The 18457-nt window shown below is 44.0% G+C and overlaps 1 protein-coding gene across 1 annotated transcript; it reads left to right on the top strand.

The window, feature by feature from the left end:
- The first annotated feature begins 87 nt into the window (after positions 1-87).
- Positions 88-15515, top strand: WFDC3 (WAP four-disulfide core domain 3). The gene is made up of 5 exons (XM_058562609.1): positions 88-156; positions 10416-10504; positions 13783-13914; positions 14485-14671; positions 15282-15515. Exons 1-4 carry the CDS (start codon positions 110-112, stop codon positions 14658-14660), a joined length of 444 nt encoding a protein of 147 aa, XP_058418592.1. The 5' UTR covers positions 88-109; the 3' UTR covers positions 14661-14671; positions 15282-15515.
- Positions 15516-18457: the final 2942 nt, after the last annotated feature.

Raw genomic sequence — 18457 nt, forward strand, 5'->3', positions numbered from 1 at the left:
CGCGCCGGCCGCCCGCCCGGAAGCGCGACGCCGTGAGCTGCGGAGCTACTGTGGTGGGAACCGCCGCGTCTCGCTGGGGGCCAGGACGCTTAGAGGTCTCGTGTGTGGGATGCTAGGGGTTTCCTCCCGGGAGGGGCCGCGTCTCGGGTGTGGACTGTGAGTGTTCAGTCAACGATCGTTCTTCGGCTGGGCCAAGGCCGGTGGAGAAGTGCGGGGCAGGAGGAGAGCGGGTTTCCATGGGCTGGGGTTGGAGAGTAGAGGGGAGCGTTTCGTACAGCAGCGCCTGCAGTTCAGTCTTTGAAAACTGTAGATTTTAGTATGCCCGGCACTCAGCCCCCAGAATTGGAGTGGGCCTAATGCGGGGACCCAGAAACCCAACAAGAGGGGGTGTGACCCGTGCCATCCCAGACACTCATCCGCCGGGTGTCTCTAGGCCTTGACCCCAGGGCCACCCCTAGCGTCTGAAGGCATCAGAATGAAGGTTGGGACTTGGACCGTGGATTCCCTCAGCCCCAGGGAGCTGGGCTTGTCTCCCCAGATGGGTGATTCAGGGATGAGCTGGGGATGCAGGGGTTTAACAGCTGTGGAGTTCCCAGAGCTCCCCTTAGCTCTTAGAGGTAAGACATCCCTGAATAGAATTAGAGCGATTTATGGGTGGTAGAGAAAGTTACTGTCGACAGGGGAAAGAATCACTGCAATTTAAATAGGAGATATTTATTTGGGCAATTAGAATTGCAATTTGGGAAACACAGATTCAGGTAGAAACCCAAAATGTGCTCCGGAGAAGACAGAGAAGGCCAGGAGTTATAAAGACAAAAAGAGATAAGTCACGCAGGTTGTTTTGCAAGACTTGTGATTGCTGCTGGCAACAGCTGTTATTTCTTTGTTACACGTGATTGGCTGCTAAGGCCATCTCTAAGGCAAAAAGTTCTTATTTAGGGGAGTAAGGATTTTTCTTAAAGGAAGGTCAAGATAACAACAGGAGGTACAGTTCAAAAATTACATTCCAACTGGTTAGAGATGTGTTGTACCTGCGTAAGCCCCACTTCCTTAATGGCCTCCCAGTTCTATTTTAGAGGCCCCGACATATGTTACTCCTTTTTTTGTTATGCCATCCACATTACTTTTACCAGGTCACAGTATGAGGTAGTAGAAAGTGCATGAGTTTTGCATTTAGAAAGATCTGAGTTCAAATCCTGTATGATATGGTGATTAAGAACATTGACTCCGGAATTGGACTGCCTACCTTTGTTCTACTACTTATTAGCTGTGTGACCCACAGTTCGTTCTGTGCCTCAGTTTCCTCATCTGTAGAATGGGGATAATAGTACCTAAATCATAGGGTTGCAGTGAGGATTAAGTAAGTTAATTCATGTAAGGCACTTAGAACTGTGGCACAAGTAAACTCTAAAACAATGCTATCTGTCATTACTATTATTAAATTCCAGCAGTCACCACTTACTAACTTTATGACCTTGGACATTTTTTCCCAGCCCCTCTGAACCATTTTCTTACCTGCAAGATTATTGTGAGGATCAAAATAAATAATGTATATAAAGTGTATAGTGGGTCACCAACGAATGAATGTTAATTATCTCCATGCTTCGTTATCAGCCTTAAAACAGTAAGGTAACTTCCTGGCACCAAACGCTTTGGCCCTATTAAGGGAGTTTTTACCTTGAGCCTTGAATGTCCCCTGCCCTTTAACTTCACTGAGCTAAGCGGTGCCAGTGGACACTATTAGGTATCATGGCTGACCAAAATCATAAGCAGACACATAAAGAAAAATAAAAAGAAATAGAAAAGAAGAGAAATAAAGGGGCCATATATAGTCTAGACTACTTGAGTCATAGCAACTGTTCTTTTGAGTTCTGTCAACTAGCCTTCATATGGTCCAAGAATGGCCTGTGTGGGCTAGAGGGACCAAGATGTAGGTTTTTGCTACATTTGTATTAGTTTTGAACAAACTCAAATACTGCTTATCCACAATACTAGTTTTTTGATAGTTTCTAAGTAGTCTGTTCCCTTCTCTGTTTTCTAGGTTGCTAGGATGAACAGGCGCCACAGTGCATTTTACTAGCTTTGGTTATTTTCATATTAAGTCATACCTCTAGTCCTTCCTTCTCTCACCTCAGCTGTAGCTGTGTCCTTCCAAAGCCCTTTAAGGCTCTCTTTAATCCTTTATCCAATGGCCATCTCTCCATTTTCCCAGCTACCCACTGAGTTCCTAACCATTGTCCCTGTGTGTTGTATATATCGCATTATAGAGTTTGATTGTCCCCTGTAGGGGAGGAAGTTTTCCTCTACTCTCTTGGTTCTTCTGGCTGTCTAAGAAATTGACATGAGACAAATTAATAGGAGAAAATCAAATTTAATAAATTTCATATGTACGGGAACCCCACATACATGAGAGGGTCAGAGACCCCACATACATGAGCGATTCAGAGACAGAAAGGTAAAGTGAAGTATATATGCCATCTTGAGCTAAGGAATGGGATAGTGGCCTGAGGCTTCAGAGGTAGGAGGGTAATTCAGGGGTTGCTAAGAAGAGCAGATGTTCAGTAATTAGAGGTTTGCCCTGCCATACAGATAGGTCATAAAAAGTTATTTCTGGTAGTAGCTCTTATTATGGGCAAGGCCTCAATTTAAATTCTTTAAGGGAAAGGTAAAAGTTTCTTGAGCCTGCAGGGTCCTGATTGCCTTTACCTTGGAATACTCCATATGCCAAAGTGGCACATCTTGGGAGACCTGTTCTGAACTGCTTTCACCCTGCCTTTGAAACTTCACGAGAAGTGTCACAGTCTAGAAGTTGGGTTGGTAGATTGCTCCATCACATGGAACCAGTCTCTTGGTTTAGAGAATAGGTCAGTCCAGTTAAACAGTAGTGTTCAATTTCAGGAGGTGGTGATGCAGGTGCCCTCCCAAGGTTGGGCCTGTGGTGCAAGCAATTAGGTATTTAATAAGAGGCGTTTCTATGGAAACAAAAGAAAAACTGTGGTTAATAATTGGAGCAGATTATAATCTCAGTTTCGGAGTTCTAAAGGCAGCCAGTTGAGATTTCTCGATGTCCGGCTCAAAGCATTTTCAGATGGAGTGAGGGCGGTCTGACAGATTTTCCTAGTTTGCAGTTTGAATGTCTCTGATGATCTTTCTGAGTGGCCCATACAGCAACAGGTATAAAGATTGTGCGTACGTAAGCCATTGGGGTGATTTCTCTAAAATTCATATCAAGTTGTTCAGCTTCAGTTTGTAGGGCTTCAGGAAAAAGGGCAGTTTTAGTTCTCAATGATTCCAAGCCAAAAGGTGGAAGAAAATTGGGTACATTAGTTTGGAGGGTTGTAGCCGGCTGTTGGAGGACACTAGAAGAATTCAGAATCCAGTCTAGTTTCCAGGTGGAAAACAAAACCTCAAAGATGATAAACAGCACTAGAATCTAATATCCACAAGTGTGTTATATAGTTTCTGTTGAAACATAATTTTTTCCTCTAAAATCAACCCGATTTCTACCAAAGATAGCCAAATTAAGACTAATTTGTTTGCGAAATAAGTTGTTTCAATAAACTTGGCCCAATTATTTACATAAGTGTAATAGGAATAGCAGTTGATCAATTAGGCTCTTTTATTTATTTATTTTTTTTGTGAGGAAGATCAGCCCTGAGCTAACATCCATGCCAATCCTCCTCTTTTTTTTTTTTTTTTTACTGAGGAACACTGGCCCTGGGCTAACATCTGTGCCTGTCTTCCTCCACTTTGTATGGGATGCCGCCACAGCATGGCCTGATAAGCGGTGTATTGGTGCGCGCCTGGGATCCGAACCCGGGCCGCCAGTGGCAGAGTGTGCGCACTTAACCACTACACCATGGGGCCAGCCCCTCGTATAGACTCTTTTAAATCTGCTTTGCTGGAGCCTTTCATAAGGAATCTCCAGATTGAACTTTTAAAGACCTCTCGGGGCCAGGAAACCAGGTCAAGGACTTACCATCAGACTTCCCTGCAATACTTATAGATTTGGGTGATTTCCTCTCTTCTCGAGGTTCCCAAGATATCGAGTTTCCTGCATCTGCCAGGAAGTGACCTTCCTTACTCACCTGGTAAGGCTGCTGGGAACCATATAAGCCAGGTACCAGGCTGATATGTCTAAGGGGCTTTTTATTGGTTCCATAAAGTCAATCTTGGTTCCTTAAATGTGTCTGATCATATCTGAGTCTATGCACATTCTCTCTCAAATATGACATTCCAGTCAAAGCCTTGGTACGATAACCAATGTTTTCAATTGTGTCCTGTTATAAGGAGAACAGATTCTTCTTGAACTTATGTAAATGACTATATATTGCCATGAAAATAAGAATACTCACTAAAAGTTTCTAAATTCTAGAGGGATCAAGCAGCGAAGAAAAGATACATGTATGAATTTTTCTTACAAAGGTATAATTTACCAAACTGCTGTCATAGTTATAGTCATAGTTAGCTTAAGAGAAAAAAGATTTCCCTAAATCTGGAAAAACAAAATATTAAACAAATCAGCAATGTTTCAAATAAAAAGTCATAAAAATTATAATCATTCTTGTCAGTTCATTCAGTCCCATGTAATCAATTCTTGATCTTTTGTTAGCAGTTTATGAAGCCATAATTTTCTCCATTAGAGTTCTGTTAATTCCTTACCCAATTCGTTTTTAGGATCTGAAAGTTTATCAGAAACCTGTATTCTAGCGTATGTGTCAGAATCCTTTCCATGAATCTCTCTAAAGATGAAACATATTTGCAAAAGCATCAGAATAAAACAACTGTTTGTAAATGACAAAAGACTTAAAATGGCATGGTTAAAGATCTGATTACAATGCAATTGACAAGGAAATTTGGTTATTTCTGTAACACACATTTTAAGATAATGACTAGAATTACACCAGGACATATCAGATTTTTAGGAATTTTATATATTTTTAGAACACTTATATTAATTACATTCACCCACACAATATAACGTAAGAAGGTCTATCACCATTTATTTGACAATGCTTTCCATGTGATTAAACATACCAAATAAGCCTAATTAGTTTAATAGCTCCCTTTTTATATGAAGAGAGAACAAATTCCTTGAGAAATCCAGGGACCCTCTGGAAATTCTCCAAGTTACTTTCAGATGTAAAAAAAAAGATTTTATTTCGAATTTGAATTTTGGGAAGTTTGTCAAAAATATCAAAAGTTTGGATACTTGATTAAATAAGATCACAGATCAATATGAAACAATACTTAATTATTTAACTAAAGTGACAATAAAAGATTTAAAAAACTATAAAAGGTTATATAGCTGTTAGCAAAAGTTAGCTCTTTTTTTTTTTAATAGGAGAAAAGCATACACATTTATTTCACGTAAGTTTTACATGGCATGGGAAATGAAGACCCAAAGAAACAGAGAGACCTGTGTACTTTTGTGCTAGGTTTCATGAAGAGTGGACAATAATGGAGAAATATGATAGGTTAGGAGTATGAGGTCAGGGTAGTAAACTGAAGGAAACTTAGCAAGGCCTGTTTGTTCAGATTCTTCTTGGTGTCACTTTGTCTATGGAAATAAAGCTTCCCTCTGGATATAGGGAAGGCAACTCTCATGTGAGGGTCTTATGACCTGCTTCAGGGAAGAAGGAGGTGGTTAGGATGATCTTCCTTCTTCTGCCGTTTTCTCAAATTCCTCCAGCTTAAAATATTCAACATGCCGAGGTGCTATATTTTGGGGTAGTGTGTCCTGACCTCCATCAGAAGACAGACCAGGTTTGAGTGGGAGGCAGTGGTCCCCTAAGGGGAAATGCCATCTACCCACTCATCCACCTATCCATCCACCGGTCCACCTACCATCCACCCATTCCTCCTCCCATCCATCCAACCATCCCTCCTGTCAGCCATCCAGCCAGTGAGCCACCCATCCACACACTCATTCATCTTTCCTTTCTCCTTCTTTCCTTCCCTTCTTCCATCTACCCATCCATCTAACCATCCCTTCTTCAAGACATTTGTAGGAGGAAAAACTTAGCTCTTTTAATATTAAGAAGACTCAGTTTTCCTAAGTAATCAAGGACCTAATAAAGACAGCAAACAGGGAATTATTTTGGTAAAACATAGAATCTTCGTCTTCTAGGCAGATCACTTAAAAAGATAAAGAAACTCTCCTTCTAGCAAATGAAAGAGCCAAGTTCCAGTCCTACACAAGGACACTGTTGCAATTAAAGCCTAAGTTTAAAACCCTTATAATAATTCAATCTTTAGCTAACGTGACTACACAAAGTAAATTTCTCTCTTCAACCTTTTGTATACATTTAGTTTTGTCCTTCAGAAGTTCTAGTTTAGACAAATTACTCTCATTTCCCTTAACAAAATGTATCTTCATATTAGAATTTTTTTAACCTTTAATAGCCTTAATTTGCAGTGAAAAATAAATAAATAAACGATTATGAACTTTTACATTAGCATTCTGTGGCTTGACAAATTTATAAATACTTGTCATAATTTCTGAAAACATGCTACTTCATAGTACAATCTTTAAAAAAGCACAAGACATGTTAACTAATAAACCCAACATCTTTAGTTTTTATGTAATAAGAAGACAAAAGTAGGTAAACTTAGACTGTTTAGCAATTAATGCTTCAGTATTTTATCTTGCTTGGAAATGATCTAGACATGCAATGAATTCCCATCATTTAACTTAACTTAGCAAAACTAAGGTTTCAAGTTACCTTAACTTGAAGCTATTTTTGGAATAGATTTTGGAAGCTATTTTTAAGAACATATGCCATAACATACAATTATTGTTTAAAAAGTTCACCTAAAACCTTTTTTATCTTAATTACATCTATTTAGTTTACTTGTTCCCAATAATTATGTTTAGATTACCAACAAACACTTCAGGAGACATTAGACAAAGTCAGCCATCAATGTCTTGCTCTCAAATTTTGTAACAAAGATGACATGAATTTGTTTGACTTTTAGTAAACCTAGGTAGAACAAAAGTTTTATCATGTTAACTTGAAAAACATTTGGGTTAGTTTCTATTATATTTAGAAATCATATAAGTGCTTATTTTAAGTCAATTAAATAGAGCTCTTTTAGAAATTATATCATCCAGAGGTAGAAAAATATCACACATTTACAACATACATATATGTAGACACACATACATAGAGACTCCATAGCTATTGTTTTAAAATTACTATCATAAATCCGGTACAGTAATACAAAGCGCACTAGTTATGAAAGAATAGTTAGACTCAAATTTTGTTTCTGGCAGATGGAGTAAATTAGGGTTATCTGCTTAGATTGCTAAAGTTTTTTTCTTCTAATATTTGTGGAGAAGACATTTCAGATGCTAGATTTTGGACAAGGACACTTCTATAGCACTTTGCCTCTTTTTCCTTTTTTTTCCCCTTCGGTCTTAGAAATTGGTGATGGTCTAGATAATAGTTCCCAGAAAGGTTACAAGCCTTTCGAGATAAGGGAGATTTTTGGGATTGGTGAAAAGTAATGGGTAAAATATGAACTGCCTCTAGAGCCGCGTTTCCAGTTTTGCAAAGATTTGTAAGATAAGGCCAGTTGCTCTCAATTCCTTGGAAATCAGATTGTAACTTAAAGGACATCATAGGTTGATATAACTGCTCAACTATATCATCCCTAATTTGCTTCTTTCCCTCTGGGTACATAGTTTTATTTTAACTTAAGGAAGAAGGCCTATAAAAATATTCCTATCATGCTCTGAATATCAGCTTCCAATTTTTGACCATAGAGCTACTAAAGAATAAGTCCTTCTAAATATCTTGCCAGTTTTCAGCTGGGACAAACAGTAAATATTTCTGGCAGTATTTAAACAACTCCATGGACACAAGAGGCATCCTCAAAGGTTACTACCTTCCCAAGATCCAGAGTCACTCCCAAAGATGGCCAAAAGAAAGAACCTACAGTCTGCATGTCGCAGGCAGACAGAAAGCCAAACCAAACCCTTAGGACACAAAACAAGACAAGCAAGAAGGCAGTAGCTCCCCCTGGGAGAGAAAGGGTCAATAACCAGTGGGTCTGGATTTGGAAAGGAAGGGACAATGTGACATTTTATTTTCCTCTCTTGACTGGGCACTACAGGATGACCGTTGATCTTTCTGATTCTTTCCTGCATTTGGTAGGATCTTCTGAAAGTGGGAGTAAAAAGCCTTTGTAATTCAAAAGATCTATTGTTGTCTCATGGACATGAATTCCTAGGACATTGAACGGGAAGGCCTGAAGCTGGCAGAGCCTGATTATAGAGTCCAGCAAAGCGAGCCCTACTGCCTGTTCCAGGTTCTTCTGCTAAGTTCATTTTCTGGCCTTCAGCATTTGCGTGAGTCACCTGTATACTCTTAGGGATTAGGCTGGTGGACTTTCTGTAAATCTTGTAGGAAAAGGGAAGCTAAAACAGGAAGATGCGGCTGGATTTTAAGAAGAAGATTTTATGTTGGATATTTATTTATTTTTTATTTTTTTATTTTTAAAATTTTATTTATTTATTTATTTTCCCCCAAAGCCCCAGTAGATAGTTGTATGTCATAGCTGCACATCCTTCCAGTTGCGGTATGTGGGATGCGGCCTCAGCATGGCTGGAGAAGCGGTGCATCGGTGCGCGCCCGGGATCCGAACCCGGGCCGCCAGCAGTGGAGCTCGCGCACTCAACCGCTAAGCCACAGGGCCGGCCCTATGTTGGATATTTAAGTCTAAATGTTTTTTCTTTCATCTTGTTAGGGAGTTCCTAAGTCTAGCTGTTATATTATTTTTTCTCCTTTTTCTTCTGAACTGCTGGACAATTGTACTTCTGTTGTCCTGATTTTTTTACAATATCTGCAAATGTCCAAAGGCAAATAGGAAGGCGTCTGAGTGCGCTTTGATTTTTGTTCTAATTTCTGTCCTTCCAGTTTATTAAGGGAATCTTAATGGCTAGCCATTATACCAATACGAGAGCTCTTTCTAAAAAAATTTTTTTCAATTTAGAAGTTTTTCCAAATCAAAGGATCCATCATCTGGTGATTGATGAGTAGGATCTTAATAGTGACTCAAACCAATAAGCCTTTTTATGGCTTAATCTTGGATGCAAGAGGCATCCCCAAAGGAGATTGCGAAGGATGCAGCCCTCCCAAGATCCAAGAAGTTCACTTTTGAACTAGTCTGAGAAAGCAAAGGCCTTCATTGCACAGGCAGTAAGGATAAAATGGTGTCTCCAGTCTCCCATGAAAACGTGGGACACCTCTAGTCACAAACCCGCTAATCTGTGACACCGGGCAGGCACTACTGGAATGGGATTTTTCCAGCACTAGCAAGCAATGAAGGTTGAGATGACAAAGGCTGCTTATGGACTGGGATCCCCTTATGACTCCCCTGAGAGCTGACACAGGCAGACAAAGAGTGTCTCGGAACCCTAGTCTATTCGACTGGCCAGCAGATACACCCTGGTAAGTGCACCTTCTAGATTGGTGGAGATCAGAGAGTATTTTCTCACTGGTCAAAAAACCAAAGCTCTCAGGACATATAATAAGATGGAAGGAAAAACCTCATACCCTGAGCCAGCTCAAGCAGGGAAACCCTTCCAAATGGTAATAGCTGTGAGCTGACTTTGCCTATGGAATTTCCTTCTTATGACAAATGATACAAGTAGACAGAGGTCCAGGATCCTTCGGCTGCAGTAGTCCCAGAGCAAGCAGCATCCAGCCAGTTAAGTTTTCTCCTGTCCTTAGAGCCAACTGTAGGGGAGGAAGAAAATTTTCTCTACCCTCTAGGTTCTTCTGGCTGGTCTAAGAATTAAATTGACATGAGACAGATTGATAGGAGAAAATCAAATATAGTTAATTTCATAGGTTCAGGAACCCCACATACATGAGAGGTTCAGAGACAGAAAGGTAAAGTGAGGTATATATGCCATCCTGAGCTAAGGAATGGGATGGGGACCTGAGGCTTCAGAGGGGAGGAGGGTAACTCACAGGACGATAAGAAGAACAGATGTTCAGTAATTAGAGGTTTGCCATAGAGATAGGTCATAAAAAGTTATTTCTGGTAGTAACAGGCAGGGCCCCCAATTTAATTCTTTAAGGGAGAGGTAAAAGTTTCTCAAGCCCTCGGGGTCTTGGTTCCCTTTACCTCAAAATATTCCACATGCCAGAGTGGCATATCTTGGGAGGCCTGTTCTGATCCCCCCCCCGTCACATGTGTCTTTTGGTAGTGCCAGGAATCTTCCCCCACACCAGCAACCACTCACTTTTCTTCTTGTCAGGAGAAGACATCCTAGGGGATTATTGTGAAAGGGAAGACTTTGGGGCTGGGTTTAAGCCAGTCCCCTAGTCCTACTCTTCCCTGGGTTGATGATCTGGGCAAGGTGTCCACGGCTGGCCTGAACTGAGCTCTCATCCCAACCTCAGCAGCATCATCATGTCGAGCTGCCTATTCTTCATGAAGACATTTCTCGTTCTTGGGTTCCTGGCATCCTGGGTGACTGCAGGAAAGCCTGGTGAGCTATCATGTGGGATCCCTGGCTAACCGTAAGAGAAAGTAACTAGAGGAGAAGTCATCCCCGGCCTCCTCCCAGTGTGAGGGTCCTCATTGGTGGAGATGGTCGTCTTGGTAGGGCAGGACTGGATGCAGAGATTCTGAGGACAGTCACGGTAGGTCTTCCTGGCTTTCTCTACCTTATTTCTCGTCTTGATTCTCGGTAAGATAACCATGAGGTGGGGCCGGCCCGGTGGCGCAAGAGGTTAAGTGCGCGCGCTCCGCTGCCACTGCCCCAGCGTTCGCTGGTTCAGATCCTGGGCGCACACCGACGCACCGCTTGTCAAGCCATGCTGTGGCGGCGTCCCATATAAAGTGGAGGAAGATGGGCATGGATGTTAGCCCAGGGCCAGTCTTCCTCAGCAAAAACAGGAGGATTGGCAGATGTTAGCTCAGGGCTGATCTTCCTCACACACACACGAAAAAAATAAAAGATAAGCGTGAGGTGACTGGAAACCATGTGCTATGAGGAACTGAGCTTACCCAGCCTGGCAAAGCCGAGACAGTGAAAGGTAGAGGGTCCTGTCTAAGGGGATGGCATGAGTCATGTTTTTGCAAGGTCTCTGGGGATAGGAAAAGGACCAATGGATGGAAATAGATTTCAATTGAGTATAAAGAAGAACTTTCTTAAACTTCAGGGTGTCTAGCTTAAGTATGAGGATGGCAAAGTCTGGCTTGGAGGTCGTGAGGCCCCATTAATTCCAGGTGTTTGAGCTGGGAGTCGGGGATTGTTTGGCAGGGATTCAAGCATCAGACAGGGTGTTGGACTGGATGGCCACGCTGGGCACTGGTCAAAGGGGATGTGCTCGACCTTCAGGGCTTCAGCCTATTCTCCAAGGGTCCCTTCATTTCTTCTAATATTTGGCAAAACCCCAGGGACCTCAAGGAAACCTGGCTTGGAAGAGAGTAGAGGTTTGGTCTGTATGCCTGGTCCTGGGGATGAGGGCAGAGGGTAGCAGAGTGTTCCTGGCATTGGTCACTTCAGGGCCAAGCCCAGGAAAATGGTGAAATCTGGGAGGTGTGCTCCTCCAGGCCCCTACTTTCTAGGGAACATGGTATAACTCTATGAGAAGTTTATGTCACTGAGTTTTTTCCACCAGGGGGATTTTTTATGCCCAGCCTTCTCAACTGTGAGGTGAAAGGCTTTGTTCTTTGTTAAATGAATTTTACTGTTTGTCAGGCAGGTGGAGGAGAAGTGGGGAGGTATATCTGTGGTTACAGTGACCGTATTTTTTGAATGAAAAGTCAGGACACATAGTTTTGACGTGATCTGATAATGGCATAGAATATTTGAACTATGGGCTGTTCAGGAAAATCCTAGGACACAGGGTTATTGATTGTTTAGCTGCGCGTGTTCTCCTTGGAGTCCAACACTTGCTTTTTCCATCGTGGCAGACTTCCTGGAGCCAGCCATATGTAGTTGACTCACATGTTCCTCCTCGGAGGCACTGGGCCCGTCCTGCTTTGGTTTTCTACAAAGCCTTTAATTGCCTGTCACTTTTTTCCTCCATTAAAAAAACTTGAAATAAACACTGAGATGAATGAGTCATTGTGAGTTGGTTTGATTTGGATGTGGCTTCTTTGGGTGTGCCTGCTCCCCAGGACCTGGCCCGCTGCCTACGTGTTTTAAGGATAGTGTAGTAGAAAGAGTGCTTCATTGCAAACCAAGAGGCTGTTTTGTCCTGCTTTGCCACTGACTCACCCTGTAGTTCTGGGCAAACCCCTTCTCTTCTCTGAGTTTCATTATCTACGCAGGGGCAGTGAAGGGGCATATCAGGAATGTGTTTGGTTGGAGACAACAGAAAATTAACCAAATAGGGGTTTGTTTTTCTCGTATAACAAGAAGTCCTGACGTAGGCACCAGGGCTGGTGTGATGGCTTCCTGATGCTAACAAGGATGCGGTTATTTCTCCTTTTCTCCTTTGCAGTCCTTGACTTTGTCCTCAAGCTAGTTGCCTCATGGTTGAAAGAAAGCTACTGTACCTCCCTGGGTTATGTCTGTCTTTGCACTGGAAGAAGAAAGAAGCGAAGGGGCAGTTTGAAAGGTGTATTCTCTGTATCAGGAATGCAGAAGTTTTCTAGCTTATGTCTTAGTTTGTGGTCACCCCTAGTTACAAAGGACTATGGGAAAGAAAATCATTTTAGCTGGCTGGGCTCATTGCCTCTCAGAACAAACCTGGGGTTCTATTAACAAGAGTTTCGGTTATCTATTGCTGCCTAACAAACCATCCCCAAACTTAGTGGCTCAAAATGATAACAGTTTATTCTTTTTTTTTTTAATAATTTTATTTATTTATTTATTTTCCCCCCAAAGCCCCAGTAGATAGTTGTATGTCATAGCTGCACATCCTTCTAGTTGCTGTATGTGGGACACGGCCTCATCATGGCTGGAGAAGTGGTGTGTTGGTGCGCACCGGGATCAGAACCCGGGCCGCCAGCAGCGGAGCACGCGCACTTAACTGCTAAGCCACGGGGCCGGCCCAGATAACAGTTTATTCTTTCTCACAGTTGTGTGGGTTGGCTGGGCTTAGCTGGGCAGTTCTTATACCCACGTGGCATAGCTGAGGTCACTCATGCAGCTGCATACAGCTGAGAGCTCAGCTGGGAGCTCGGCTGTGGCTGGAATGTCCAGAATGCCTCTCCTCATCCAGGTTCTCTCTCATCATTCCGGAGTCTAGCCAGAGCTGCTCTACAGCATGGTGGCTGGTTTCCAGGGGAGTGTTCTAAGAGGACAAGCCCCGATATGCAAGTGCTTATCAAGCTTCTGCTTGCATCACACTTGCTGATGTCCTGTTGATCAAAGCAAGTCACAGGGTCAAGCCCAGAGACAGTATGGGAGGGTGCTACACAAGGTCGTGAATTCCAGGAGGTGTGGCTCATTGGGGGCCACTGGTGTAGGTGTCGACCACAATAAGAAAGGAGAGAGAATGAATATGGCGATGGCAACTAGTATGCCTGCCACGATGGGTTAGACCTCAACAGTGTTTTTCAGACTGTAAGTCTGGAAATCAATTTAGTAATTATGGCCAGCATTAAAAAAAGAAGAAACAGAAAGAATAGAAAGTGTCAGCATTGCATATACATGTACACACATAAATATGTACATTTTAACATACCTATGTATTAACATACACATGGGACACAATGAAAAATGTATTTTGTACTCAGAGTCACAATAAAAATAACTGGAAACACTGGGCTTGAGCACCTCTGAGCCTCAATGCTCTGATTCTATGGCAGAGTTTGGTGGTGGATGTCCTCCCGACCCCAACCCGTGTGAGAATCTGTGTGACGGGGACACATCCTGTCCCCAGGGGCATAAATGCTGCAGCACCGGCTGTGGCCGCATCTGCCGTGGAGACATTCAGGGAGGTAGGTTGGCTCTTTGGGGAAGAAACCCTTGAGTGCTCTTTGAGTCTCAGAGTTGGTTTGGGAGGGAGCCATCTGTGGCCTCCTTCTCTTTCTCTTCCTGGAAGGAGTCAGAATTCTCGTCCTTTCTGTCCTCCTAGCCCCCCAACCCAAAGCAACACCTCCTCCTAGGGCCAAGAAACCCATGTTGGCATTAAAAGAACTAGGGGAAGCCAGTGTGGGGTAGTAGGAAGCCCAAGCATGGGGGGAGAAGGTGGTGGTCTGGGAGCCTTGCCCCTTCTGCACTCTACCCAGCCCCACCCCCAAACTCACAGTGGTATCAAACCCTGAGGTACCTCTAGGGAACTCCCTGTGGGACATCATTTGAAAGCTGTTGGTCCAGATGCTCTCTTGGGGCCCTACAGATTCTCAGATCCTCTAGCCTCAAGGTTTCCCAGCCAGATCTTTGGTTAAGATCTAGTTAGAGTCAGGGATGGATTCACCTGGAGCCCCCTTGTCTAAGTTCCCGATGGGAACTTGGAGTCAGTGGAGCCAACCATCCTCTCTCTCTCCCTGTGCCTGTTTATCCCGCAGGGCGGGACGGTGAGTGTCCAAATGTTTTGTTGGGCCTGTGCATTGTCAGCTGCATGTCTGATGATACCTGCAAAGCTGGGGAAAAGTGCTGCAAGTCAGGCTGTGGCCGCTTCTGTGTCCCAGCAGTGCTGTCATCCCTAACTGGCCATGAACCCCAACTTGACCGTCAGGTCTGATTCTGAATTAGGTGAGTACAGTCCATCGTTATCAATAACAATGGACTTAATTGCTATGTTCAAAGCACTGGCTTAGGTGCTGGGTAGGGGACTTGGGAAGGTCAAGACAAAGTTTTTGCCTTGGAGAATCTAGTTGGAGAGAAAGATATGTCACAGATCAGAACTCTTGTTTAGACAGTATGGGCTTATAGGCGTTCAGAGCAGGTGTGGCTCCTTGGGAAGATCTTTCTGCTAGAAGTAGGATCTGAGTTGGGCCCTAAAGGCTTAGGCAGGATCTGACAAAGGGAGGAGTGCACAGAGAACATGCTGGACAGGTGGTCTGGTGATTCTTAGCAAAGGCACAGAGGGTGGAATGTATGTGACATGTTTGGGGAGCCGGGGTGGGGTGGGGTGAGAGCGGGTAAAGGAACAGACAGGCTTTTTCATAATGGGAGCTATAAGGTCAACATCTGAATGATAAGAGTCTTCAAAGCCAGTTTGTACTGGATTGTCTAGGAAGCAGGGAGCCATTTAAGGCTTTTGAGAGCGACATATGCCCAGCTTCTCTAGAGTAGAAGGGAAACACTGGGGAACTGGATCCAGGAGGGCACAGTTGTGACTTCATGTTTCTTCTTCTTGCAGAGATCCCGGTGCCCTAGCTGTCCTGATTTGTCCTCAGCTTCTCTGGTGACTCCAGGGGTCTTGTCATAGCAGCCTGGAGAGGATGATGTCCTGGGGCCTGTGACACTTCCAGGGTCTCTCATTGCTCTCTGTGCTGCTTCTGTTCCTGCTGTTGCCCTGAGCACAGGAAACATAGCCCTGGGGTTGGGCAGTGGGTGTGTGATGCTTCTTTTTCCCAATAAAGGCTGGTGCTGACCCTCTTGTTGTCTGTTTGAGGGGCTAATATGAGGAAAGAGAGCTGGTGGTCTGAGCACGGCTATGGGGTTTTGGGACTTAGTTATTTAGGAAGGATGGGTGATCCATTCTTTCTGAGAATGCTGAAAATGGGTGCTGGTTGGGTGTAGCTAGGGAAGAGATGGGTGGAAGCTAACCCTAGGGTAACTTGCCATAGTTGTCTGTCTCAAACTCCAGGAGGGGACAGTCAGGCCTCTTTTTGGGTCTGCTGACCTTTCTTTTGTTGGAGAATGTGGGTTGGAGATAGAACTGGGGTGAGTGGCTAGTTTATTGTAGTCGCTTGGATGTCCCCACCTTGGCCCTAAGACGGGCAGTTTATCCCCCGTAGGTTGCTTTACTGTAGGGAGGGGAAGTCTTTAGGTTCTTGGGACCAAGATAATTTTATTTATTTATTTTTTTCCCCCAAAGCCCCAGTAGATAGTTGTATGTCATAGTTGCACATCCTTCTAGTTGCTGTTTGTGGGACGCGGCCTCAGCATGGCCGGAGAAGCGGTGCGTTGGTGTGTGCCCGGGATCTGAACCTGGGCCGCCAGCAGCGGAGCGCGCGCACTTAACCGCTAAGCCACGGGGTGGCCCCAGAATTCTAGTTTCTTAAATAGATCCTGGCAAAAAGAAAATAGGCCCTGAATAAGTATTTGTTGAATGAAAGAATGAATGTAATTCCCGAGTCTATCGATTAGGAAACTGTTTGGCTGCAAGTAGTAGAAAACCCAGCTAACAGTGGCTTAGCCAATAGAGACATTTAGTTTTCTCACATTGGAGTCTGGAGAGAGGCGGTAAGGCTGGTGCAGCAGCTCGACTACACGCTAATGACCAGGCTGGTTTCTTTCTCTACCATCCTCAGTGTGATGGCTTTTGTTCTTGTGTTGGTCACCTCACAGGTGCAGGATGGTTGCTGCTGTTCAAGATGTCACAGCAGGAAGAAGGTGTGTGCAGAAGGCAGTGGCGAAAGACCTTTACATCAAAATTTCTGTTTAATGATGGAGGCCATCTTCCCCAGAATTGCCCCCCACCGCCACCCCCGACTTCCCTTGTCATCTCATTGGCCAGACCTGTTGCCGCAAGGGAAGCTGGGAAAGCAAATGTCTGCAGATGGGACTGGGAAAGCATGACTGTCTTAGATTAACCATGCTTCATCCCTGAGGCTGAGGGAGGGGCCCACGGGGATATAACAATCAAGGTTCTATTAGCAAGGAACAAGGAGAGAATGCTTTTTGGGTAGATAGGTGATGAACTGTATGAGTCATACTGGGTCAAAGGACATATGCATTTAAAATTTGGACAGAAATTGCTAAGTAGGCAGTGCTTTTATAATAAGAAAAAAAAGTGAGCATCAGTGCTCACCTTGAATATTGCAAAGTGCTTTTGTAATTCCCAACTTTAATGGGAAAAGGTGAGGTATAACTTAAAAATTTCCCATCACTGCTGTTTTTGTGCACCTTTCCCTCCTCTCTTTTCACACTGGCATCTGAAATTCTGGTTTCTACTGGGCTCAAAACATTAATCTCTTTGAGTAGAGTAGACATGTCAGTGTTGCCTGATCTGAAAAAGAGTGGCTGGTGTGAGCCTGGCAGTGGCCATCCTAGGGACACCCACGGCTCCAGGCTCATGTTACAGGGAACTGGGAAGGATGGGTGTCAGTGTGATAGGCTGCTGAACATTTTGGCAGATCCCCCTTCCATTGTTTTGCTTATTATTTTATTGTTTATTTAAAAAATCAAGATAATACACACATAGTTTAAAAAATCAGTACGGAAGAGCTTTCAATGAAAAAAATCAGTCTGGGAATCTTAAAATACTGTAGGATGATTTTCTGCCAAGATAGAGGGCAGGACTGGAGAGGGAGGTGTGAGCCCCGGGGGGCAGCTCAGGCTCATGGCACAGGGAGAGGATCCCTTCCAGATCTTTCCTTCTCATCTGGGGCAGCCCATCCTGTCCACATGGGAGCTGCTGACCTTTCAGCCCTGAGATTCTCTCTTCTCAGCAGAGCAGGTCCCGGTGGGAGGAGCTTGGCCCTGGATATCTCTGACCCATTCATACTTACGCTCTCATACTTTCTCATTCATACTACGGTCACTCTGCTATCCCGTTCTTACCTACTGACCATCAGATGGCAGCTCTTGAACTTTCTTCCAACAATGACCTAGGCCCCAGCTCTAGTCTGGACTAGGACGCCAGTGCACTCAGGACAGGGAAATAAAATGGAGTTTGGGGGCAGAGCCAGACACTGAAGATGGGGTGAGGGTGTTCAGTGAGGGCTCAAGACCTATTTGGAATGGCGGGAGCTCAGATGCTCCTCCCCTCGGACCCTGGGCTCAGCTTTGCTTCCGAGAGAGATGTGGGAGCCCCAACGGGCCAGGAGGTTTCAGTGGAATTTTTTGCTGGGTGCGTTTCTTCTCAGCGCCACCAGAGGGCAGCAGAGGTCTAAGTAATAGACCATTTCCAGGCAAGAGAAACAAAACGATATTCTAGAAGCCTAGTTAAGGGAAAAGTACACTATCTATTGTCTGAGTTCCTCCTGGCTTTTTCAAGCCAGTTTGAGAAAAAGTTACATAGCTGGGTCTCTACTGCAGATCCCTACTGAATTGCACTTAATTTAAGACCTAACATTATGCCCTCCCTTTTCGCATGATGTGGAATGCTTCCACAATTTGGGTAACATTTATCTTGGGGACATTATCTGTCCCCAAGATCCATGTTGTATCAATTTTCTTGTACAAAGCCACAGGGAAAATTCTTTGTGGATCTCAAGGTCAGGAAAAAGTTTCCCTCTCCTGGTGAGCTATTATAAGGATGGGCAGCGAAATAACTTATTGGGCATCACCAGAGCTGGTTTCATTTTTTGCCTTGGCTACCAGGTAGCCAAGAGCTACCTGGGTTTTGGAGTGAGACCTGGGTTTGAA

Source organism: Diceros bicornis, chromosome 19 (assembly GCF_020826845.1).
Source record: "Diceros bicornis minor isolate mBicDic1 chromosome 19, mDicBic1.mat.cur, whole genome shotgun sequence".
In the NCBI taxonomy this organism is placed as follows: Eukaryota; Metazoa; Chordata; class Mammalia; order Perissodactyla; family Rhinocerotidae; genus Diceros; species Diceros bicornis.